This window comes from Chamaea fasciata, unplaced genomic scaffold (genome assembly GCF_029207755.1).
Source record: "Chamaea fasciata isolate MVZ Bird 193981 ecotype frontalis unplaced genomic scaffold, bChaFas1.0.hap1 SCAF_3, whole genome shotgun sequence".
NCBI classification, from domain to species: Eukaryota; Metazoa; Chordata; class Aves; order Passeriformes; family Sylviidae; genus Chamaea; species Chamaea fasciata.
Window position 1 is genome coordinate 61,134,296 of NW_027094088.1, and position 24,779 is coordinate 61,159,074.

Here is a 24,779-nt window from a genome sequence, read left to right on the forward strand (position 1 = left end):
CAAGGTAGTGGTTCATATTCAGGTTTTGTTTTCAAGGTTGTACTCAGGAATTACTTTTGTTGTTAAACATTCTGGAGAAGGTAGGGATTAGTTTTGCAGCAATTACCAAGGAGCTTTCATATATAATATGTGAAGAATTTGTATCTTATTGCTAAGGAAATTCTGTAGTTTCTGACACATGCTTCAATATCTGTCTTTCCATGCTAGGGAGAACAGGTATAAGACATTAAATGGGAAAGTGCATGATATCTGGTATATCTTTCTGACTCTGAGATTTGGAATACAGATACTGGAGGTGGACTGAGTGCAGGTACAAGTTAAACCTTGCAAATCCACAAGGCATGTTAAAGCAAATGGGGAGAAGGCAGTGAGCCTGGAGGATTCCAAACCCCTTGGTATGTGCTACATGAACTGTTCAAAGAAGTGTGAAGTTCCACAGTGCTTGACTGCTTAAGAGATTATCTTTGCCCAAACTTCAGGTTAACAGCATTTGCAGCCCCAATTAATTGCTCCTTATGGTCCAGCTTTCAGAGCTGCCACTTGCCTCTGGCATGATCCCTGCCTGATTGAAGGAACTGAAGCTACAGAATTATCTGGGTGCATTTGCAGCAAAGGTGATGTTTCTCTCTTATGGAATTGCTTTCCCATCCAACTCTCCACTTCTGCCTTATCTGAACATTTATTGCATTTCAGCCATTCGGTTTAAAGCTGCTTCCCCCCCCCCCCCCCCCATTTAAGAAGCTTAGAATGCAGCCTAGAAAAGATTACTTGATTTGTGTGGTGCACTGAACAAACCTGAAATAAAGGACTTCTGTTTAATCTGAAATCAAGGCTTTTGCTGTACAGATAAAAGAACAGGTAGTTTATTTCTTGCTCTGATGCTACAAATTCAGCAATCACAACCCTCTCTTGCTTTGTTTTAATGTATCAGTTATTTAACTAGAAACATACCATCACTGCATATGTTCAGCAGCACTTTGTGTGTAAGAGCAGCACTTTATTTTTGTTGGATTTTGTGTACCTCAGCAAGAGAAGTGAGATCAGATTACAGATAGTACCTGTGTAACTCTGCTGCCTGAGTCCCATTACTAACTTTAGGAACCCACCATCTCTCCTGGGATCTGCTGTGTCTGTCCCCTGGGTTGCTGAGGATAATGGAGTGAGATTATGAGGTGCAGTTTGCTTGTGAAGTGGTGGGACAGTGACTGTATTTTTAGTGTTGAGAAGCTGCCACTGGAAAAGAGGGAAGAAGTGGACAATGGACTGGCTTTCTTACTCACTTAAGATCCAGCATGCATGTGAGAGCTGCTGCTGTTGTGAATTGTCCTGGTAGCACTCACCAAGAAAAGTTATAAAATCCTAAACCAGTTACACATGAGCTTTTGTCCACTTGCCAGCAAGGTCATTAAATTTTCATGTCCACCTGGCAAAGGAAGTTCAATTTTCATGATAAACACCATCTGCAGATAATGTCATGCCTGACCTCTCAAGAAACTCTTGAACTTGCACTCCCCAGCAGTGTGTATTTTAAAAAGCTCTTTTGGCCATGTGTCAGCATAACACTTTTGTTACTTAATTTAAAAAGAGTTAATTAAGCTGATGCCATATTGATGAGTGTATTAGAAAGGCATACGTGTTGGGCAAAGTGTATGGCAGCATTGTACATCAACTTTGTTCTTCTGTTCTTTGCTGGTTAAAACAAGTGTTTGACTCTTGATAACCTTCCTTCTGTTACCATTTTCCTGGTAGCTTCCTTTTTTTTCTTTAATAGCTCTCTTTCCTTGTGCCTGCCATAGTTGTATGTGTGGTTTGGGTGGTGTTTCAGGTTTGTATGGCCAGGTTTTGGTAGCAGGGGGGCTAGAGGGGTAGCCGTAGGTACAACTTCTGTGGGAAGCTGCCAGAAGCTTCCCCCGTGTTGGGTAGAGCCAATGCCAGCTGGCTCCAATATAGATGGACATGCTGCTGGCCAAGGTTGAGCCAGTCAGGAATGATAGTAATGCCTCTGTGACAGCATTATCTGAGAAGGAGAGAAAAGTTACTGCACAGTTGTAATTGTGGCCAGAGAAGAGCAGGGTGAAAACATGTCAGAGCAACAGCCCGGCAGACACCAAGGTCAGTGGAGAAGGAGGAGGAAGAGGAGGGCAGGAGGAGCTTCTGGTGCCAGAGCTGAGATTCCGCTGCAGACCATGGTGAGGCAGCTGTGCCATGGGGATGCAAAGATCCACCTGCAGCCTCTGGAGATGACCCACACCAGAGCTGGTGAATGCCCAAGAGAGGGCTGTGAACCTGTGGGAGGCCCATGCTGGAGCAGGGTCCTGCAGGGATCTGTACACCTGTGGAGAGAGGAGCCCATGCTGGAGCAGCCTTCCTGGTAGGACTTGTGGACCCACACTGGAATAGGCTGTTCTTGAAGGATGGCACCCTGTGGAAGAGTGAATCACACTGGAGAAGTTTGCAGAGAACTGTCTCTGTGTGAGAGGCCCCATACTGGAGCAGAGGAAGGACTCTTCTCCCTGAGCAGAGGCAGAAACAACATGTGATGAGCTGACCATAATCCCCATGCCCCATCTCCCTGTGCCAAAGTGGATGTGTGGCTGACCACAGACATTGTTTTTTATCTGTCTGGCTGTCCTGCATCTATGTTTTGCAAAATATGTAGCTCTACTTGAAGATTTATTATTATTTCTGTAACTCTTGCTCTACAGCATGCTAAAATCATGGATGTCTTTTAATTGTACCTCAAGGCCTTTGACTCTTCGAAGAAGTTTCCACTTGGTGTTGGTTCAATCACCTCGCAGATAGGCATTACTGAAATTTATAGAAGGTAGTGGATCTGGTGAGGGAACTTACTGTGACCCAAAGACGTAAGCTCTGTTTATTATTTATATTAATATTGGTGGTTTGAGAGCAGGATGCCAAAGTTTGTGTGGGGGAGATAAAAGTCATCTCCTGCAGTTCTGGCTGCCGTGTCTGGGTACAGCCATAGCTGCGAACCAGGTGCTGCAGCACTGCGTGATGCCAGCTGCCTCCCTCCGTGGTGTGCCAGTCTCACGCCAAATAAAAAGGGAGGATTGGAAATCAGAAGCTGTGTCCTTATGTGACACTGGGAGTCAAACAGGGAACAGGAACAAAATTCAGGTTGCTGACAGCACATATAATGTTTTAGGTGTCTTTTTTTTCCCTATAATGGCTTTCAAAGCCATAGTTGTAGGAGCTTTTAAAAAGCATAAAATAGAGGGTGGTATCTCTCCCTCCTTAGTAAACTTGATTAGTACCTTTGCCTTGTCAAAATGCTGAATATAACTCAAACCTTGAAGTCCAGGAAATTATGAGGTAAGGGCCTGCACAAATCTTAGTATAATTTTAGTTCTGCCAAGGAGCTGATTATACCCATTGGAACAGCTCTGTAACATTAGTATTTATAATAAGCTGGTATGAAAAATTGAGAAAGTATATATTTTTGTTTGCATTTTCAGCTTTTAGTATGCTCTGGCTTCAGGTAGCTGGGAAATACTTCAGCAAAGGAAAGCATAGCTGTTAGCTCACAGCAAGTGCTGCCTTTGGGGAGCAAGTGTACCTTTATAAGGGTGGGATTTGTTAGGCTGCAGTGTTAATAACAAATAAGGTTTCTTCTCACGTGCATTGCCAGTGATGTGATGAGATGCAATGTGACAGTCAGTTGTTTGTGGGTGCAGTGAGATGTCACAGAATGGAAGAATCCTCAGATCAAAGGGGGAGGATTTGTAACATTTAGTGCAGCTGAGAACATTTTAAAATGTACAGCAGGAACATTTGCTGTAGCTCGTTTGCTTTAGATGACTAACACAAAATTGGATGTGGCCCATGGTGACTATGCTTTCTTCCTAGGGGGGTTGCAGTGTTCCTAACATAGAAATAAAAGGTTCTCAAAGAAGGTTTCAGCTGCACTTTGGGGCTTATATTACCTTAACCTCTTATTTCCAATTTAGATTGTGAAGATTTTGCTTCCCTTCACATTTCTGAAGGATGTTCCCCTTACTGAAGGATGTCCCCCTGCTTACTATAAGGTCTTCTGTCACTTTGCACACTAATTACATTGAATAAATATTTTTTTCAGTACTGTCATACAACAGATTTTCTTTATTAGGGCAGGGAAGGCATATGTGTAGGAGTCTAGCAACATGACCTTCCCCTGTGATACAGGGGACCCAGATTTTAATTCCTTACCTGTGAAAGACAAGAACTGGCATACTGTTGAAATTAGAGTTAATTTTATATTCATCTACTACTCTGTCTCAGGCAGGGCCAGTACTAGACGAATAAGGTATAAACAGCTCAGCAATAGTACTCTGGTCTTTCTAGCTTTTTCCTGTCTGCCTCTTTATGTTAAGTAATGCTTGATGTACTTTTCTTACATAGATTCTTTTAATGGGAGATCATATCTGTCATGTTTCAGAAGGTAGACTCAATTCTTTTGTACAATAAAAAGGGAGATATGTGTGCAAGGCTGCAGCTGGTGGTGTTCAGAGGCTGATCCCAGGCTGGCTTGGCAGCTGCTTCCACCTCTTCAGGCATGAGCTCATGTCCCCATTGCTTCCTGGGGCATAGGGACTGCAAGTGAGTGATGAATCTAACAGAGAGTATGATCGGTGGTTTCTGTAAGAAATGGTGTGACTTCAGGAGAGGATTCGTAGTTGAAAAGTCTGAAACACCAAAGATACCTTTCTTAAGCCTGAAGGCAGTCCTATACTACAGTTAAACCTTCCACCAACTACCACTTATCTCAGTATTTTCTGTGGAGCTTGTTCAAAGGAGCATTGTGGGAAGAGGTGAATCCCAGTGAAGTTCTGGAAGCTGCAGCCTCACAGTCTCTGTGAGTTAAGCTGTCAGTGATTTACTTTCCTTTCGTTGTGTTTGGTTCCATTTTCTCTGAGGGAAGTGAAGACTCTGCAGGGAAACAGAGCCCTTGCCACATACTAAACATTGTCTGAAACAATCTCAGATCCAATATACAAGTGCAACATGGCCCCCCTGACCTGTGGTGGCTGTCCTGTGAGACTGCCTGCAGGTTGTCTAGCATCAGATGCCCAGCTGCCTATGACCCTTTCTTTTCTAGTGCCTCACTCAGCACAGCTAGAATTAAACCTTTAATAATGTTTTCGTTATTGCATTTCCAGTGAGACACTGGGTGTGAGCAAATTGCAGAGTAAGTTGAGCCAGTAAAGGAGTTCTAGAATATTGCAGAATCATTCTTTTGAGAGAAGAGACCTGAGTTCCCTGGGATTTGCTGGGTCTGGGAAGCACTTGTTAATGTTAGCTTAAAGCCTTTCCTCCCCTGCAATACTCTGCTTTCTTCATTTTGTCACACAACCTTCCCCTGCTATCTCTACAAAAAGGCTTTCATGCAATCTGGCCTGTCAGCTGTTGCTTTTGTGCATTGTGCTGCATCTGGGATAAAGCGTAAGCTCTTCAATTCTGATGCTGTACAGTGTGGCTTGAATGCTGATGGTGCTCTGGTTAAGAATAAGGCAAGCAAGCAAACTTACAATTAACAATAACTAATCAGATGTGAGAACAGTGAGTTCCTAGAAGTAGTTGCATTTTTAAAGATTTTCCTTTTATTTCCCCTTTCAAAGCTGCTTACCTCGGTATTTTCACTATGGAAAACTGCATGGCTAGGAAACAGACTTGTGTATAGACCTCAGTATTACAAGATTTGTCTTCAAAAAGCCAATTAGTGCTTGAAGTAGAAGCTAATCTACTTCACAAGTGTAATTTCCATTCCTCGTCTTACAATCAGCAGCAAGCAACCAGACTACTGAACATCACGTTGAGAAAGAGCAAGTACTGCTCTGTTTCTGTACATCTTTTCTATGTGTTTCTATTTCTAGAGGTTTTTTCCACTAACCTAACGTGTGTCAGTGTGACCACTGTGTGAAGACAGAACAATCTGCTGCAGCAGAGCTCCTCCAGGGAGATAGCTTAATGAGCCCCTAGGATGAGTTCTTAGGTAAGGGAGGTGAGAAGCTGTAGAAAAGAAACATAGAAAAGAAAGATGTGATATCTTTGGAAAGAGGAATGTTACTTATCTTGTAGAGGGGAGCAATTCTATTACACATTGCAAGCATAAATAGAAACCAATTCTGTTGTGCATTGAGAAACATAAATTGAGCATCCATGCTGATTTCCCTCTCTGTAATGAGGAATTAGGAATCAAACTCACGTGGATCTCTAAAATACGGAGCAGAAAACCCTGCCCGTGCTGTAATCACCACGTTGCTGACAGAACCTCCCCAGTTCAGATCAGTACTAAGACCACATTCATCCTCTTGAGAAATGTTTTGTACATTAGTTTGCTTGGGTTTAACCCAATACCCTCTTGGTTTAGGCTTGCATTAGCAGGGCAGTGCCACGCTGTGAATTAATGTAACATGTCCTCTGTCTGCAGTTCTGTTTTCTACACTTTTTAGAACTAACTAGAGGTATCAGTACGGGCGTTAAGAATCTTTACTTGTAGCGTCACATGTATCTAATTTTGAGAAGGGCCAAAAGCTGCAGTTATGGCACCATGTTATGTAAAAATTAAGATACTCCAGCTCTGGCTGTAATGAGCACGCTGTCAAGTTGTATCAGCCTTTGGTAGCAGAGGGGAGGAGAAAACAGAAAATTCAGGGCCATCGAGTCGAGCTGAAAACAAAAGTCAGTCATGGATTGACCTCTGTGTGTTTTTCATTGACAGGTTGATGACGCCTGGAAGTGAAATTCGGTTTGTCCACAAGCACATGGGGCTGGTGCCAGGCTGGGGAGGAGCAGCCCGGCTGGTGCGGATCGTGGGCAGCGGGGCCGCGCTGCAGCTGCTGTGCGGGGCTGCCCGGGTAGACCCCGAGCGAGCCCTGAGCCTGCGGCTGGCCGAGGACACGCTGCCGTCCTCCGAGGAGAGCGCAGCGCTGGGAGAGGCCCGGGCCTGGCTCAGTCAGTACACAGACGGTCCGGCCGCTGTCATTCGGGCTGTGAAGAAGGTGGTGACAGCAGGAAGAGAGCTCCCACTGGAAGCTGCCCTAAGGACAGAGAAGGACATTTTTGGAACTGTATGGGGTGGGCCTGCCAATTTGCAGGCATTGGCTAGAAGACCAAAACATAGATAATGGTTTGTGCATAAGAAATGGGCTTGATCTTTTTTGCAAACAGAGGTTTCAGTAAAGCAACCATTATACGGAATCGTTTAAGGACTTGTCCATTTAAAATGGCATTAACATTCCTGCCATTTAGGTCAGGCAGGCATATTTGGTGTGCAGCCACAGAGAAATCCCGGGCAGATTCTCTACTGTCCTAATCACCCACTGAATCGAGATTAGTGAAATTAGTATGTAAAGGTAAATACTGTGCTGAAAATAGGACTATAATTAATTTCGAATGAGGCTGAAGATTATGTTATTTGGTGTTTTGGGTCTTTTTGTTTGTTTGTTTTAACTACTAAGGAAATTAATTGCTTGAAAGTTACGAGGTTTATTCATTTGTGGAACAGGTACATCTAAAGCTGCAAAATATGGGTTCCCCAACATGAGACCAGTATCTTTAAACAGCTTGGAAAAGATGATTACTAGTGGGAAGTTAGCTTTATTTTTTTTTCATTCTAGTTCGTTCTTTGTGTAATTGCTGAGAAAGTATCCTTCAATTTTAATGGTGCTTTTACAGGAGAAGCTTTGAGTTAGTGAGAAGTTTTTAGCACTCATTCACTATCACTGATTCAGGTTTTTAAATGTATTTTGGCGTCTTCTCACTGCCCAAGGAATCAACTGCCCACACATGCATCTGCACATTCCCATATCCTGTACCTGTGCAACGCTGCTGGCCTGATTCCTTACACAGAATCTAGTTGAAATCTTGGAAGACCATGATGTGTCATGCCCTAAAATGGCTTGTCCTTAGGTGACTGGGTGATGTGAGCACTTCAGCATTCTGGTAAGATTTGAGTGGATATGTCTACATCTTTCTTCAATGTGTTTTTACTGGTAGGGCATATTTGGGCTGACTAGAAGGTTTGGAACTCAATTTTCACTTCATGCCAGTGACTATGCAAGTAATTGGATAACTCAGCAGTGAAAGTTTTCCCTTTAGAAATTAGAAACTGACACACAGTGCCTGCTTTAAAAATAAACATCTGTGAGAGCAAAACCATACAGACATATCTGACTGAGAGTTTCCTATACTGTTGGTTAGGATGCACTTGTCTCTAATTCCAGCAGGAACTGAAATCTGAGCCAAGGACCTAAGTACTCTGTGGGGGCATGTAAAGAAGAAAGCTCTGGGCTGTGTGCCACTGACGTGCATTCTTGCTCTGACCAGACATAACTAGCTCGAGATCATGGAACAAGCTCCCTTAAGAAAAGAAGGCAGTGTCTTGGATGGAAATCCATGTTACAATTTCTACAGTGTGGCAGGAGTCCTGAGTTTTAGACAGTGAGGTAACTACATACGTTTGAGGTCTTGGGGACAAATCAATGTTGGGAATTTGGCTTGGATTGACTGTTAAGATTCCACAGGTTTTGAGCAGATTCTGTGATCTGCTGGGGATGTTTTACAGTATGGTTTTCACAGCAATGAATATAGCCTGAAGCAACCAAGGGAAATGCTGAGGAAAGGGATGTGTTTTGAGTTGGCATCTCAGAGAAGGAACTTACCTCCACCCTGTTGATCCTGCACCTTTGCCTTAATATCTGAAGCCATAATGGAAGAAGATTTCAAATCTCTGTTCCCCAAAAATAGTTCAATTTTTCCTTTCAGGTTAAGAGAAGAGACAGGACTGAGAACATGGGGAAGAGAGCAGTGTTTTGGTTTGTGCCTTTCTTCCCTCAGCTCCTTTTTATCCAGTAGCCCAGGTGTTACTCCTGTGTAGCTGGATTCTTTCCCATGCCCTAAAGAACTTCAAACCTGTTACTTCTCAAGTGTGAATGCTTTAGTATAATCAGGCAGCAGTTGACTGTTTAGTAGTGAAGCTGTTCTGCTTTTCACGAGGTTTCTCAAGACTCATGAGGGATTCCAGACTGCAGCATCACTGAACCTTCAAGGCACACTCCAGTCCATACTCATCCAGCTTTTTGAAGCAATAGCACATGTTGTTGTGAGTCAAAAAAATTATGCTTTAAAGGGCAACTGGTTATGTCTTTGCTTTTAGCAAGAATGAATGTGCCATTACTGTTATTGTTTTTAAAATTGCTGTGAAAATTACTTAGAACCTGAGTAAGACCCTTGAATCTTTTTTTCTTTAGTATATTAGGCTCCTAAGTGTATTCTGTGTACTGGGTTATAGAAATTTGAGAGGGAAGAAATTGTAGGACAAAGGCAGAATCTGATTTCTTTCACATTTTGAACCTGATCTGTGCTGGCAGGTAGTGAATGGTAAGTACACCTGTGGGGAATCTCTTTCCATTTTGATTTATAGACAGTGAGCTTAATTCTCATTTCATGAAATGTATTTCCCCAGCCACCCTCTCTAATTTGTATCAAAGGCCAATGTTTGCTTTTAAGAAAACAGGACAAATAATTAACTAGCACACACCAAGACACATTCAGAGCACCTTGAGAGGGTTAAGGAAACCCATTTTGTTGGTATCATAAATATACTAAGTATAGGTACAGGACATTCTGAAGATCATTACAGGTTTTGATGAAGGTTTTTGTGAGTAGTCTAATACCATATTCTCTAGTTTTATTTTCTTCTAAAAGTAAGTAGAATCCTTCATACAAAAACCAGCCCAGCTAAATTACCATGAGTGGTAGGAGGAGAGTTACAGACTGAGCTGAAATGGAATCCCATTTTACCCACTTGAAAGCTAAATACTTTATTGCACAGAATACTTTCTTATAATCTTAAAGTGACAAATACCTTTAACCAGCACTTGATAAATGTTTATATTTTCTTTAAAATTATTAAAGATATCAAGCCTCATCTCAGGGTGGGTTTTTTTCCCCTTCTGAAATGGCTTAAAAACAAACAAGTACTAAATGCGCAAAATCAATTAGGAACATCAAAACTGATAGTCCCAGTCTCCTAATTAAATAGCATGCCAGCTCTTGTACTTCCTAGGGGCTAGTTTGCCAGCTTCCTCCTCAGCAAACTAAGTTTCCTATTACATTGTGAAATGTCTGTCTTGTTTCTCCTCTTGTGTACTGAGAAAACCCACGGGTTTAATGGGAGTGGGAATTCTGTACCAAGCATGTAAAGGTTAGATACTGGAGATCACTTTTAACAATACAGATACTTCTATCTTATTTGCTGCTGATAAAAATATATTTATCAGATGGTCAATCTGCAAGGTGTTCTTGCAGAATGCTTGGTTCCCTATCTGATTTATATTTTTTTTAGCCATGAAATAAGATTCCTGTATCTGTGGTTATCTGTTCTGGAAATGAGGAGATACTGTAGGTTTTACAGTATTTAAATTTCCTCTTTCATTTTCCCTTCTGCTCCACTGTGCATTTCTCTGGCTATGCTATATAAGTTGAAAATCACTTAGTGCATGGAATTACAGTCAACCACATAATGCAGTGTGGCTGTGGCTTTGCTAAAATGGACAGAGAACACACTTCCTACAGAAAGTAATGGTTTAAATATAAATGGGAAATATCAGTTACTACTTTTCCCTAACTTGATCTCAGGAGTGCATTTACTACTCTGATGGCTGGCTATTAAGCTCTCATCATCCTTACTTTTACTGATTTTAGTGTTTCACACCTGCAGTCAGCCAGCAGGAGCCAAAAGCAGCATCATGGGTGAGGGGCTGGACTCTCTACTTGGGTCAAAAAACCCAAGGATAATCACTGATAGAATTAGTTGTAGGACTGCAAATCCTAAAATTAAGTATATGGTAAGTCATGTTCCTCTATTTTGTTTCTTGGTTTTTTTTCAACCTCTACATGAAGTGTGTGCACATAGCTGAAGTGTTCTTAGTGAAGGCTTTTGCAGCACAAAGGCATACTTTGGTTAGAGCCACTGTATACTAGCTCAAACCAGAGAAATAAGACAGCTAGCAACTAAGAGAGAAAAAAGCATTCCATCCAGTTTCCTTCCTAAAGTCCATGTAATTGGCTTATTTCCCTATGGGACTGGAAGATGATAGTGAAAATCTGTGATCAAGAGCATCTACTCCTAGCTGAGAATGAAGGGAATCTTCTTTATTCCATCCTAGTCTCATCTGCACTTTCCTGACCCACTGATCTCACCTGTAGGCAGAGGAGGGGGGGCAGCTTTGTCCAAGATCAGACATGTCATCCACCATTACACTAAGAACATTAGAGTTTAAATCTACCATTTTTAAAAGTCAGCCCTTTTAATTCCCTGCAAATGGTTGTTTGCTTAAAGCAGCCTTTAAGATCAGTAGTACCTATGTATCAATTACGGTCCCTTTCTGTTCTGAGATGTACTAAGAATTGGAGTTTAAGTAGCTTTATTTTAAAGACTGAGTCCAGAATCAACTGATGCTGTTTCTCAATCTGAAAAAATGTAAAACAAGAACTGCCAGTGAGATAAAAGACAAGCTGTGTTTCTCACAATCTAGCTTCTAACATTCATAAGTCTGTAGAAATGCAGCTCCTATACTGCTAATACAAGCACAAAACTACCCTTTCTGTGCTGCCACCAGTTTTGCTATGAACAGATGGACAGCACTATCCTTAATATCCATGTCCTTTGTTATAGGGTCGACTTTGATAACTTACACTCTTTAATTTCAACATTTCTGCTGTTTAAATAAGGCTGTGTGTGACACTTCTGCCTGCCATCAAGACTGAAGTGAGTTAATCAGCTCTTCAGATGTCTGAGTATTAAGCTTGCAACTCTTGATTTTTCAGTAAAAGATGATACTCCTACAGCATTGTGTTTGAGAGACAGCCAGTCAGGGATGCAAGAATGTCAGGATGCCACTCAGAGCTAGTCCTCCCTTTTGGTAAACAGAGGAAGCTGTTTTATGATAATTTTCTTTGAAATTCCTTCAGTGAAGTTCAATTAAACTGGAAACATATCTGAGATTGTTACTGATAAAATGTAGTTTTATTAAATTATAAATTCTGTAACAAAAACAAGACAGATCAAGAAAGATCTCAAAAAACAAAACTACAAGGACTAGATGGCAAAGCCAGTGAAAAAGCCATGGAGAGTGTAAAGGTAAGGATTTGCAACACAAGTTAAAAGCATTTTTACATTTCCATTGAAAGAAGGTAAATGATTGCTCTTGTCTAGTAAAAACACATTTTTAACTCCAAACTCACATCTATTTTCTCACATTAAATTAAGCATCCTGCTCACACCCAATACCTTGCCTGATTCCACATAGCTTTAGTGTTCTTTTCGTACATCAATCCATGCAGAAAGTAGTAAGACACTTAATGCAACAGTCAGATAATGAAGACAATTCAAGTGGTACAGTAGATATACATTGGCCAAAAAGGGATAGAGTATCTTCAAGGGGAAAATGCTACAAAATAAACACAAGACATTTTCAAGAAAACTGGGCATTGCTAAACAGCTTTCAAACCATTAACAGGACAACCCAGTTTCCTAGAGTTAAAGAGTCTTCCAGCTGAGACATGTTAAGAGACTTAAGTTAAAACAGGCCAAATCTGTTTTCTCCCCTTCACCCCACCCTCCCACCAAACACGCTGCTAGGTTTGAGTGCAATGCCAGTGTGGACAGAAAATTTACAGAAAATTACAGCTGAATTTTTTTTTTCGCATGGCTCTAGATTTAAACTTCAGTGACTGTGCACTGTCCATCTGGCCTTCTAGATCTTACATTTGTGCTTGCCACCCCACCCCCTGCCCCTGGTCTATCTGCTCCTGCCTGGCTTGCACCAGCATTCAAGTGTCTCTGCTGACCAGAGGACGGGTGTTGCTGAATGTGGGCAGACACGTCCTCACTGTCGCTGCTGGCATCCGATTCGGTCTCCTCAACAGAGGTGTCGGGGGCTGGCACCCTACCAGAAGATGATGATTCGTGGTCTTCTTCTCCCTCTCCCCTGTGACTCCTCTCTGCCATACTGTCTCCATTTATTTGCAAGTGGGCAAAAGAGTTCTCTAGAGAATTGCTTGCATCAGGTGACGGCGTGGAAGGGCTCACGAGCTGGCCATCAAGTGCTGGCAGGGGCCGCGCAGAAATGGCTGTGAGAGGCTGCACAGCTGCAGCCCCTGGAGTCAGTGAACTGTCCGCACCATCAGCAGAGCTTTCTCGTGCCAGGTTGACAGTGGTGGTGTCACAGTCCAGCCTCAGCCCAGCCACTCCCTTCTTTGGTATATCTATTATGTCCCGTTTTATTTTTCTGCGACGTCCATGCTCATTTCTCCTATACTGAACCATATTTTCAAGGTCTGCTACATATAAAAAACCAGCAATTAGCATTTCAGTGCTTTTTTTACCCTTGGAAAAGGCATCTTCCAGCTCTCTGCTGGTACGTTCATCATACTGCCACCAGCCATTTCTACCCTCGTAGTACCAAGCATATTCTCCATTGCCTCTGCTTGCTGCTTTGAGTTCTTCGGGTGACAATAAGGTTGGCTTGTCAAGAAAATCCTCAGGAATCTCCTGCCGGCAGAGTGCACATCGTTTCCCAAGCCAAGAAGCTCCCTTAACACACAGATAGCAGAACACGTGTTTACAGGGCAGACTTACTGGATGGACACACGTTTGCAGACAGATAGCACATTCAGGGACTTGCAGGGAAGGTGCTGCATTGGTACATGACTCATTTGTCTTCCTGTTTGTGGGAAGCATGTTGATCGAATGATCTATTTCACCACAGCCAGCCATCCTGCAGAGGATCAAAGAAATTTAAATCAGTTTATTATGTCAACTTAAACTAGCACTTCACATCACATTTCACCTCAACATCCACACAATGAGATGTTTATTTCAAATTAAGGTAATGCTTCCTGAGGTGACAGACTACACTGAGTACTGGGAACATTTCTTTTGCTGATCACCAACCTTTTATCTGTTTAATTTTCAGCATGTTAACGTACCAAGTTAGAAAACAAATTTTGGAATTTCTTCTGTTCATTCCCTGAAGTAGAGCTGATTAGTGAAGCTTCAGCCAACCAGTTACTTTGGTGCCTCCTCAGGAAGTTGAAAGAAATTATGGTTCTTTTCTCAAGAGGTGATGTGGCTGCAAACTGAACTTAATCTCTCTTCAGATTACAGGTTATCTATCATCTGTTTACTTAAGGGACTGCCTGAACAGTATCTCAGACTAGGTTTACACAACAGAAAACATGCCAACAGCAGCACCCAGCTGAAGAACTCCCCCACTTTGTTTCTTAGTTTCCACGCACCATGGTACACCACCCTCAAACTGAGCTCAGAACAACACAGGGCTGCAGAAAGAACCAGATTTGAAAATTGAGGTGGCCTTTTCAAAAGATACCTTGGACTTCTTTTTCTTAAGCATCAAGTGAACACCCTGATATATGCAAGTGCCTCTCGAAAGGAATCACTGCAGACCAGCAGAAGTAGCAGTGTATTGCAGAAGACACACAACTCTGACTTGACTGGCTTGGGAAGTCATTGCCTTTACTTTCTCTGGCCATATCATGTTTCTGTTATTTTGTAACTGTAAGAGAATGGGGAATGCAAAACTGCATCACTTTGGCATCGTGTAGGATTTAAGTAGTTGAAAAATTCTAGCCTAAATATGCAAATACCTTCTCAACTACATTTTTACCATAGCAATCTTTCACAGTCTGTTTCATGGTAATTTTCCTTTTATTTATTAACAATCAAAACCAAATAACAGATACCAAATGAGGGAGAATGGGCTTTGGGGAATGGGGCCTAAAAAGGTGCCTTTTTAAATTTTAAATCCCCAAGAAACTTCAAGACTGATATTCAACAAAACAGCCTTTCAGTGAAAGTAGTCTTTGTTGTATGGGCAGCTAGGAATAGTTCATGTAAAACTACCACAAGCATGTGGGACAAAAGGGACCTTTAGAGGTCACCTAGTCCAGTCTCCTGCTCCACATGGCACCAACACCATACCAGATTAGACCAGCTGTGGCTTTGTCTATCTGAGTCTTTTTGAAACCTGCAAGGATGGAAATACCACAGGCTCCCTGGACAGTTCTAATGTTATACACATTTCTAACAAAATGTGCTACCTCAAGAGAAAATGCCTAGTATTACTGTAAAAGCTTCCACTGTTTTAAAAATCTCATAAATATATGCCGGGATTAAAAAAGAAATTATGCTCCATTATCTATATTTATCTTTACAATAATATATCATGTGCTGTTTACTTAGACTATTTTTCTCTATGCTGTCTGTTCCCTTCTATCACTAAAATTTCCTCTTGAAAGCCCAATGCCTCTTTAATCCTTTTTTAATCAAATAATTCTTTTAAAAGCTCTACAGCTCAAATACTTTTTCCTAAAGTAGCACAGAATTGTATCCACCTATGTTTCAGTTTCATATCTGAATTTCTTTTTCTGAGATTGATGACCAGTCTGCATAACAGTTCTTAAATCAGTATGCCAGATATAGATAGACACAGCCATTACCTACCAGCTGGGAACTGTGATTTTACTGCACAGCACACATCTGTGAGATCCATTCTAACAATGTTGCGAACAAGTTGCTTTTTCAAGCCTCACACTTCTGAGCCTGTATTTTGCGACAGATTTTTATAGCAAATGTAGGGGTTTATACCAAGAAACTTACTAGAAAAAGGGGAGAAGAAAGTCTATTGAGATTTCAGAATACCCACAAACACAACAACCCAATCATAATTTCACAATGGAAGAGCTGAAAGAGAAATCCATTTGTTAATTAATTTGTGCTAACCATGGCTGAGGTAAAGGATCTTAATTTTCAAGTGCCTCCATGACAGTACAATGCAAAAAAGCACAGCAGCAGAGATTTTTACTTCCATGTTATTGTTTTACAAACGGATGCTTCTTCCCGAATATCCTTTATAAAATTAACCTTTTCAGAGTCAAGGAAAAGATTAAAACAACCTGTAGGTAAGTAACTTCTATAAAAGTCACCTATTATAATTAAGATTTTGAAGGTGATAAAAATACAATGCAGGGATTAAAAAGGCAATGCACTTTGCCAAACCAAATTGTGATACCGTGAGCTAAACTAAAGGGAGTTTACCCTGAGGTAAACTAAAAGAATTGAAAGTTCTCACCTGTTCACTGAAAGCAAAAAATGCTAACATTTGAACTGTGCTCAGTAGGTCACTCATTAATTTGAGGGATATTTGATTCCTTACTAGATCAAGATAATAATGAAGGATATGAAAAGGAGTAAATGTTTTTTCTTGAAATTCCTATTTGATTTTTAATGATTCTAAGGAAAATGTTACGTATAAAATGAAGAGAGCTGGAGGAGCAAACCCTTATCTCTGAAAGTGCTACCCAGGAACATAAAACTCTGATAGGATAAGCACAACTGCAGTTGCATGTGCTCAGAATGCAGGACAATTATGCACTTGAAGATTTATATCAACTACACTGATGCTGTCTCACTTTTTTCTTTTAAATCGTGATTGTAACTAATCTTTTTTTTTTTAATTTACCTTTTAAGTAACAAATCTAGGAGTTTGTTTATAATCTGGTAGGAGGATGTACACATAGGTTTTTACTGAAGAGGTAATGCTTCAGAATTTAGGAAAATATCTTGCACTGCTATTCTGCTACGTTATGGCTGTGGAAGCCCTTCCACTGCAACTTCATGGTATTAAGAATTTAACAAAACTGAGCACACAGTATTTTCCCTGAAATTAAAAGGAATATTTTATAACAAGGTTCATTCAAAACAGGCTTTATATCAGAACAGTAATCAAATAGGAAATCTCTATTTTTTGGAGGATTGGGTTTCCTTTAAAACATTCCTAGCATCACGGGAAATCATACTCTTGACTACTGACTACTTGACTAAAAACTAACTAAAATTATTTTTAGAATTATTTCTTGAGTTCGTTTTAAGTATTTCGATCCTCAATTCAGGTATAAATAAGGGAATAGTAAGAACCTGAGCTCTGCATTTTAACATAAATACAGCCTAAAACCAACTGAGACAGAATTTGTCCAAAATCTTGCGAGATCCCACCTCCTGTGGTTTTTACTTTTAATATTAAATAATACAGTTAATTTCTAAGCTATGGGGCCTTCATAAATACCTGAAGTATGAAAGAGTGATGTGTAACAACTACATGGAAGACCCCAGGCCTTCTTGGACTTTAATGGAAGAAAATGTAAATTCTCACAAAACCACTTCAAATTCCAGGTCAAATTCTAAGTGCAACTGAGCAATCCATCAAGGAGCTGACATGTTTAAGTTCATCAACAAAACAAACCTTACTTTTTCTGAATAATTTCTACTGAAGCATGCCACAAGACTGAATTGTCCTCTCTTCAGATGTCTCCAGCTAGGATGGCAGGTCCTCCTTCCCAAGGCTGGCTCATTCCTGACTTGTCCTGCTCAGTGGTACACTACAGCGTTTCAGCTTCTCTGCAAAACTAACAGAAAGCAAATAATACCACTGTTACAATGTTGTCCAGAGGTACAAGCAAGCAAAGTACAATGCCATGGTTCTGTTACAGAAAGGAAATTACTATGCTTTTATTTCCTTGATGCATGTTACTTTCAATAAAACTATCACTGGACTTCTGTTTCATTTTTTGTAACCATCAATTTTGATCCAAAGTTTTTATTTTGATGTCTGGCTTAAACAAATCATGTTTTTTAAAGCATTATAAAAGGCAATTATTTTTGACTATAGAAAGTTAATTGATCATTTCCATACAGTTACTTCACAGAAGAAGAAACAAGACCAAAGTTGGGAGCATGTTATGGTTATGCAAATTTAACCTCTAATAAATGATCCCTTATATTTAGTAAATTTAGAAAATCACAATGGCTTCCTAAAGCTTTTTATAAAACTATCTATATCATACCATTCCAAAGGACCATCTAGCCTTGTGTCTTGTCCTGACAGACTATCAGATGCTTGAGGAAAAAGCAGTGCACATGAACAACTGACTTCCCCCCCAGGTCTTCTCCACATTTCAAGCAGAAATTTGCCTCTTCATATTTCAAGGCTCAGAGCCTTGAACCCTCATCCTCTTTTACAGAGATCATTGCATCCGTTTAATGAACCTCAGAACGATTCAGCACTTTCTTCTTTATAAATCTACATTTGTATGTCCTCATACCTGCTTATAAACAAACTCTGTGACCTACATTTGATACTTACTGAGGTGAACAAACAACAGCAAAAATCAATTAGGACCTTCCTCTATTTCTTTAAAATGTCCTGATGGGCTCCAAGGTTCAACAATGGAAAGAGTGCATATCATCTCTAAAAAAAGAGGACAAGGATGCAACTCAGCCTCCACACCTCAGAGGTAATATACCCCTCTTCAGGCTAGCAGATAATGTCAGTTGCAATATATTTGGTGAATGCCACCAACCAGAACCTGAGGCAAGTCATTTCACAAATATGTAATAACCACTAAGTGCCTAACAAATACCTAAAAAGTTCCTACAGCAGGGAAGTAGGAATCTGCAAACTCAGAAAGGGAAGGGAAACCATCACTCTTGCATTCTCACAACCTAAACAGGAAGATCTTGACCTAAAGAGAACCACTTTCAGTGAATCCTCTGTAAAAAGACTGAGCAGCCACAGAATTGCCTCTTCCTTCTGGTCCGTAGCTTTCTGGATGATTCTCAAACATCTTGAACTACAGTTTCCAGTTGCTGCAAAACATTATATATAGGAATGATTTGAAGCAGACCTGAGAATGTCACCTCTTTGTTTTCAATTTGTTCAAGGAAAGAATCATTTCAGCATAAATACAGTGCAGAGCAGACATGTAAGGGACGAGTAAAGTCAAGAGTGATGAGTCCCTGAAAGAACATGGAGAGCATTATAGTGTTCTGTGCTATAGTCCTTCACCAAATGATCGAACATTTATCATTAATATCAGTGTTCAGATTACTTCAGTGCATGAAGCATTACTCAAATATGTTGTTTTCTTTACAGCTGATCTCCATGTAACATTCTGTACAGCTATTTTTAGAATGAGCTCCAAAGGAAAAATGCAAAAATTAACAAGCCTATCCACACCTCTTCTCCCCTCATAGTTGTAGCAGCTTTCCTTACTTCACACATCAATCTGAACCAAGAGCAGCAATTGCGTTAAGAATTGTGGCTCTACTAATCCACTGAGACAAGATACTATGTTTTCTATGATCAAAGAGACAGCTGCAACAAGCTAGATGCTCTGGGTGTGGTATTCAGTCCTTCATCTTGGGAGCTGGCTTTCTGTTACTTCAATAGGTATCACTGGAAGGCTTTTATCTACTCCCTCTCATAATCCACTACTAGAGGTAGCACATCATAAAACCAAATGCTATGTGAAGATTGCAGAAAAAGGCTGGGTCAATCCTGGGAGATTTCTTAGAAAATAAAAATGCACACACATATTCAAGATATGTAATTATACCCAGAAGAATGCAAGGAAGGCATAATTACAGGATTGTGATAAGGTAACTGTACAACTGCTGCAAAGCTCTTGAAAAGAACTAGTTCACACACTGACATCATGTAACCTGTACATTTTATGACACTGCTGCTTATTTAATAAGCCAGTCTTGAAAATTCTACTGAATGGACTGACACACACAGGTTGGATGATGACTCCTCCTTTGAAGTCACTGGGGTAAGGGCCGTGTTCTATACTTAGCAATTAATTTTCTTTTTCCTGTAGTATGAGGAGTTATGCTATATGTAGCAACCTATAGGTACCCCTTCCTAAACCCCTGCATCCTGTCAGATCCTGATTTTGAAACTTTCAAGTTGCAACAGACAGAAGGACAATGTCACTGACCAGGACCATCCCCATCCAAACTGAGGCTCAGCCAGCATGGAACTGTCCTCTTTGTCCCCTTGAAAGTCTCTCAGGATGCTTACTGGGAGACGTCATGTTCACTTCTTCACTGCTTTAAAAATTGGAAGTGGTGAACTTCCTACCAGGCCTATCTCCCAAAATGACTTCAGGTTCTCCTTTAAGAAAAATGTTAAGCTTTTATTAGGCCAAGATGGAACAAACCCATTTCTTGTCAGTTCAGTCAAGTGTGCTCATTAAATTATGAGACCCAGTAAATTATCAGGCCCAGTGCAATTTTTCCACCTTCGTTCCTCTGGGGGAAAAAACCAGCAACAATTACAACAAACAAACAAACAACCCACCCAAACCAGAAGTATACATACTTAGGAAGCCAGCTCCTATATACTGATGAAGAATTACCTACAGTCTTAAGCTTCCTCTCTAAGTAAAATCTTAGCTTTTTAAAAACACACAAGTGCAACACTGGTGAATTCAACAAACACCAGCCAAAGACTATTACACGAGTCCTACTTCAAATGACAGAAATCTAGAAATACTGCAACTCCATACAGGTGATTTTAAAATAGCTATCACAAATTTGTCATTTCCCCCCTTGAAAACTCAGCAGAGTTACAGGATTAATTCACAACAGTAAATGCTCTTCTGTTGTTAAATACTTGGATTTTTTTTTCCATCAAGCTCCCTAATTTGTAACTCAGCTGGGGGGCAGAAGAGGAAAAAGATCCCCTGAATTCTGCTCTTTCCCACAAGTAACCATGAGCCAGACCATGTGGGAAGAAAGAAGGTGGCTGCTTTATTTAACAGGAAAAATCACTCTCCTGTCTGAGGGTCTGCTACTGTCAATACATGACCAGCTCAAGGTACTGAGTCTTTTCAGATATGTTTAAAACTGTCCCTGGCACTGAATAGCACAACAGATAAATAACCTCACTATTTCCCGTGCTTGCTTACTTTTTCGTACCTGTTTCTTAAACTTAGAATATTCTCAGGAACTGCTGAATGTGATGAGGCTTCAAGTTGCCTGTCATTCCTTATTATTGGCTACTGCATATTAGTAAAACCAGAACATTTATATGTACACTTGGAACTAAATCATAGAAGAACAGTCGAGTGCAGAACAGTCAGCCATTTCGGTATTAAAATGGTACATGTATTGAAAATGAGGTTGCTCTCTCTGCTACGAGTGGAGCACTAGTCTCGAATTTTGAGCATATATCCTATTTCAATCTACTTAACAAAGAAAAATGTTAATTTCTCACTCAAAGTGTTCAAAAAATGAAGCAGAAACTGGTTCATCTTAAGTTACCAATGCTTCAGAAACTCAAATAAGTATAGGGACATCTCTTTGTGAATATAGGTATAGACTTGATTAACATGCACAGAAGAGAGGGGAAAAAATCAATTTCAATATGTGGACTTTTCCAGAGCCTCGCTATTCAATAGACTATAAAAATACTGCAGTTCCAGCTGTTTAAATAAATGACAATTCAATTACATCTAAATTGATGCAATATATTTTGAAGGAAACAAGAACAAACTTTTTCTTTCACTCACTACAGATTTTGTATTATAGCAATTTAAACAACTGGCACTTCAACAGACGTGGAAAGAAACTACAGCGTTAACCACACAACACTATAAAGCAAGTTCTTGCAAAAACATTCAATATTTAAGATGTATTCAAAATTACCAAATGAGGATGCAGATTTCACCATGTCTTCCATACTACTACACACTGTAATTTTTGGTGCCGTATTTTTAGAGATGCTTCAGAATCTATTTTTAAGTAGCCCACCGTCCAGAGGCAGCAGCTAACGAAGTAAGAAGGATTGGATTTTTAGTATTACAAACCTGACAGAAGCAAAACGTTATGAAGCTCTGCTCCATATTCCCCCCTGTAATTGTTCATATATAACTGCACATTACACACCAGTAACAAAATCTACAGCGTTTCTCAGGCACATCACTGAAAAGCTGTACTAAGATGAAAACCCCCACAGTTTCAGTTTAACTATTTCACCATTCCGATCGACTTGTTCGTACAAAAACCTCGTATTTAGTCAATATTTTACAATTTTTCAGCGGCGGCAACACGCCCCGCGCCAAAGGCGGGACCCGTTTTCACATTTCACGTCCCCTTTCAACATTCCGAAGGGACGCAAGGCAAACACTTGAGCCGAGGCCGTCAAGCACAAAGAAACAAAAGCTCTTCCATTAGGAACACTTAGTTACTTCTGTCTGGGTGCCCCGTGACCGCCGGTGCCGCTCCGCTCACGCCGGTGGGGCACAGCGGTGACATCGGCACGGGCACAGCCACACGTTAAAGCGCTGCACACAGCCCTGGGATTTACAGCGCTGCGCCGCCTCGGCCAGGGCATTCCGCCACGCGTGACGCCGCCACGGCTAATGCTCCTGACCTATTTTACTGCCCAGCACAACGAAACCCCCGACTCACAGAACCTCACAAACAATTCGGTTGGAAAAGACCTCCGGGACCGTCGAGTCCAGCCTAAGTCCGGGCCCGGTCCGGCACTCTGCGCGCACCTCGCTCAGCACTAGCGTCAGGGCGCCGCCTCCTGCAGGGACACGGCTCCGCGGAAGGGGGCCTGGCCCGGCAGGAGGGACCGGGCGGCTTTGCCGGCGATCCCGGCTCTCCCTGCCCGCCTCTCGGCGCGGGGCCTGGGGAAGAGCTCCCGGCAGGGCTGCGCCGCCGCGGCCCCGGCAGCCGGCACGTGACCCCGCGGGCGGGGCGGCGGGCGACACCCCCACCCTCCCCGCCGCCAAAACAATACCGGGCAGGGCTCTGCCCGCGGGCCGGCTGCCCCTGGCTCGGCTCAGCCCGGCCCGGCCGGCCTCCGGTACAGGGCACTCACCCGCGCGGGGAGGCCGCGGCGCCCGCTCCAGCTCGGTCCGCACCCCGCCGACGGCGGAGGGGCGAGGGGAGGCAGCGCCGCCCCGGCCCCGGGCGGCCGCGCAGGGGGCGCTGTGGGAGCGGCCTTTGGTGGCCGAAGCCGTCGCCACCACCGCCTCCCCCCGACCGCTCCAGCTGGGGCTCGCCCGCACCGGCGCGGGGACTCACCCGCCGGGCCGGGCCGGCCCGCGCCGCTTGGCTCAGCTCCGCTCGGCCCCGCTCCGCTCCGCCCGCCGCCACCGGCCCCTCCCTCCGGCCCCGCCGCCGGGACCGCGGGACGCGCCGACGTCACGCGCGGGCCGGGGCGGCCGAACGCGCCACTGTGACGCCACGGGGGCGGGGCCAGCAGCCAGGGGCGGGGCCGCGCAGCCGCGGGGGCGGGGCCGCCAGCGTGATGCCGCGGGGGAGGCCCCGCCCCGGCCCCGCGGTGGTGTCACGGCGGTGTCATGGCGGCTTCGCTCTCCTCTGGCCGCGCCGCGCTGAGGGGAAGGGGAAGTGCCCGGCGGCCGCGGAGTCCGCGGATGCCCTGCAAGGCAACCTGCCAGGCGCTCAGGAGGGCCCCGCTTGACAGCTGGGGATCCCCGACCCCCTGCCCAGGTCGTGCCGCCTTGTGGCGGGCTGACCCTGGCTGAACGCCAGGTGCCCTCTAAAGCCGCCCTCGCACTGCCCTCCCAGCTGGGCAGGGGAGGGGGAACATAACGAGAGGCTCGTGGGTCGAGATGAGGACAGGACGAGATCGCTCTCCAATTGCCGTCATGGGCAAAAAGAATCTTGACCTGCAGAAATTAATTTAGCACCAGTCAAATCAGAGCAGGATCATGACAACCCCAAATCTAAAAACACCATCCTTGCCTTCTCTTCTTTCCAGGCTGATTTTTGGCTTCCCACTCCTGATTTTTGGGGCGCAGACCTTCAGGAACAGCCTGCTCCAGCAGGTCCCCCCTCAGGGTCACAAGTCCTGCCAGCAAACCTGCTCTGCTGCGGACTCCTCTCTCCATGGGTGCACAGATCCTGCCAGGAGCCAGTTCCAGCACAGGCTTCCCACGGGGTCACAGCCTCCTTTGGGCACCCACCTGCCCAGACACGGAGTCCTGCATGGGCTGCGGGTGGATCTCTGCTCCCCCATGGACCTCCCTGGGCTGCAGGGGTACTGCAGCTGCCTCACCATGGTCTGCACCAGGGGCTGCAGGGGAGTCTCTGCTCCGGTGCCTGGAGCAGCTCCTCCTCCTCCTCCTTCATTGGTCTTGGGGTCTGCAGGGTTGTAGCTCTCGTTCTCATTCCGCTCTTCAACTGAAGTTGTTGAGCAGATTTTTTTCCCTCTTCTTAAATCTATTCTCCCACAGGCACTACCCCTGACACTGACAGGGTAAGCCTTGGCCAGCAGGGGGTCCATCTTGGAGCTGTCTGGCATCGGCTCCATCAGATGGCATGGGAGCCTTCTGGGAGCTTCTCACTGCAGCCCCCTCCCCAAGCTCCCGCCGCTACCAAAACCTTGCCACACAAACCAAATACGCCAGAGATGAAAGGTTTGGAAGTGATGGGAACCTCAGTGTGTGTATTCCTTGGAGCTTTCTGACCAGAAAAAGTCCCTTCCTTGGGAGTCGTTGTTCAAGTGCCTGGTGGCAGTGCTGGGGAGATGAACTTGTGCAGCTGCTTTGGTGGTCATCCATAGCTGGAGATGGAGCTGGGCAAGACCCAAATGTAACTGCAGGGGGTCAGACTATCCCAAAGCTGAGCTGCTCCTGTGGATGAGGTGCAGGGAGGAGAGCTGTGACACCTGCTGTTGACAGTTGAGAAGCCTGCTGTATTAGTATTTTAATAAACCAGGATGGGAAACAATAATCCACACATCATTTAGGCTGGAATCGTATTTAGATGGGAGAGAGGGGCTGTGTGTCCCGGTACTCATTGCACCTAAATGGAAAACTAAATGTTTCAAGGTGCAAACTGTCAAACCAAGGGCTTGTTAGAACTAAAGCTACTATTT

The 24,779-nt window shown here is 43.1% G+C and overlaps 2 protein-coding genes across 12 annotated transcripts in view; one reads left to right on the forward strand and one right to left on the reverse strand.

Annotated features, from left to right (window-relative positions):
• ECHDC1 (ethylmalonyl-CoA decarboxylase 1) overlaps window positions 1–10,019 on the forward strand; it is a 42,299-nt gene extending 32,280 nt beyond the window's left edge. For all 7 annotated transcript variants that reach the window (XM_066179225.1, XM_066179224.1, XM_066179228.1 and 4 more), the window contains exon 6: window positions 6,719–10,019. In XM_066179225.1, coding sequence (XP_066035322.1) covers window positions 6,719–7,124 — 406 coding nt within the window. In that variant the 3' untranslated portion in view covers window positions 7,125–10,019. The remainder of the gene's footprint in view (window positions 1–6,718) is intronic.
• Window positions 10,020–12,006: 1,987 nt separating this feature from the next.
• RNF146 (ring finger protein 146) lies at window positions 12,007–23,072 on the reverse strand. 5 transcript variants are annotated; one of them, XM_066179234.1, is made up of 4 exons: window positions 22,961–23,072; window positions 18,225–18,329; window positions 17,330–17,487; window positions 12,007–13,781 (listed from the first exon to the last, which is right to left on the reverse strand). In XM_066179234.1, the coding sequence occupies exon 4, from the start codon at window positions 13,778–13,780 to the stop codon at window positions 12,722–12,724; it is 1,059 nt and encodes a 352-aa protein (XP_066035331.1). In that variant the 5' UTR covers window position 13,781; window positions 17,330–17,487; window positions 18,225–18,329; window positions 22,961–23,072; the 3' UTR covers window positions 12,007–12,721. The 5 variants fall into 5 exon arrangements, with proteins under 5 accessions (XP_066035331.1, XP_066035330.1, XP_066035329.1 ...); XM_066179233.1 differs by lacking the exon at window positions 22,961–23,072 and adding an exon at window positions 22,426–22,545; XM_066179232.1 differs by lacking the exon at window positions 18,225–18,329.
• Window positions 23,073–24,779: the final 1,707 nt, after the last annotated feature.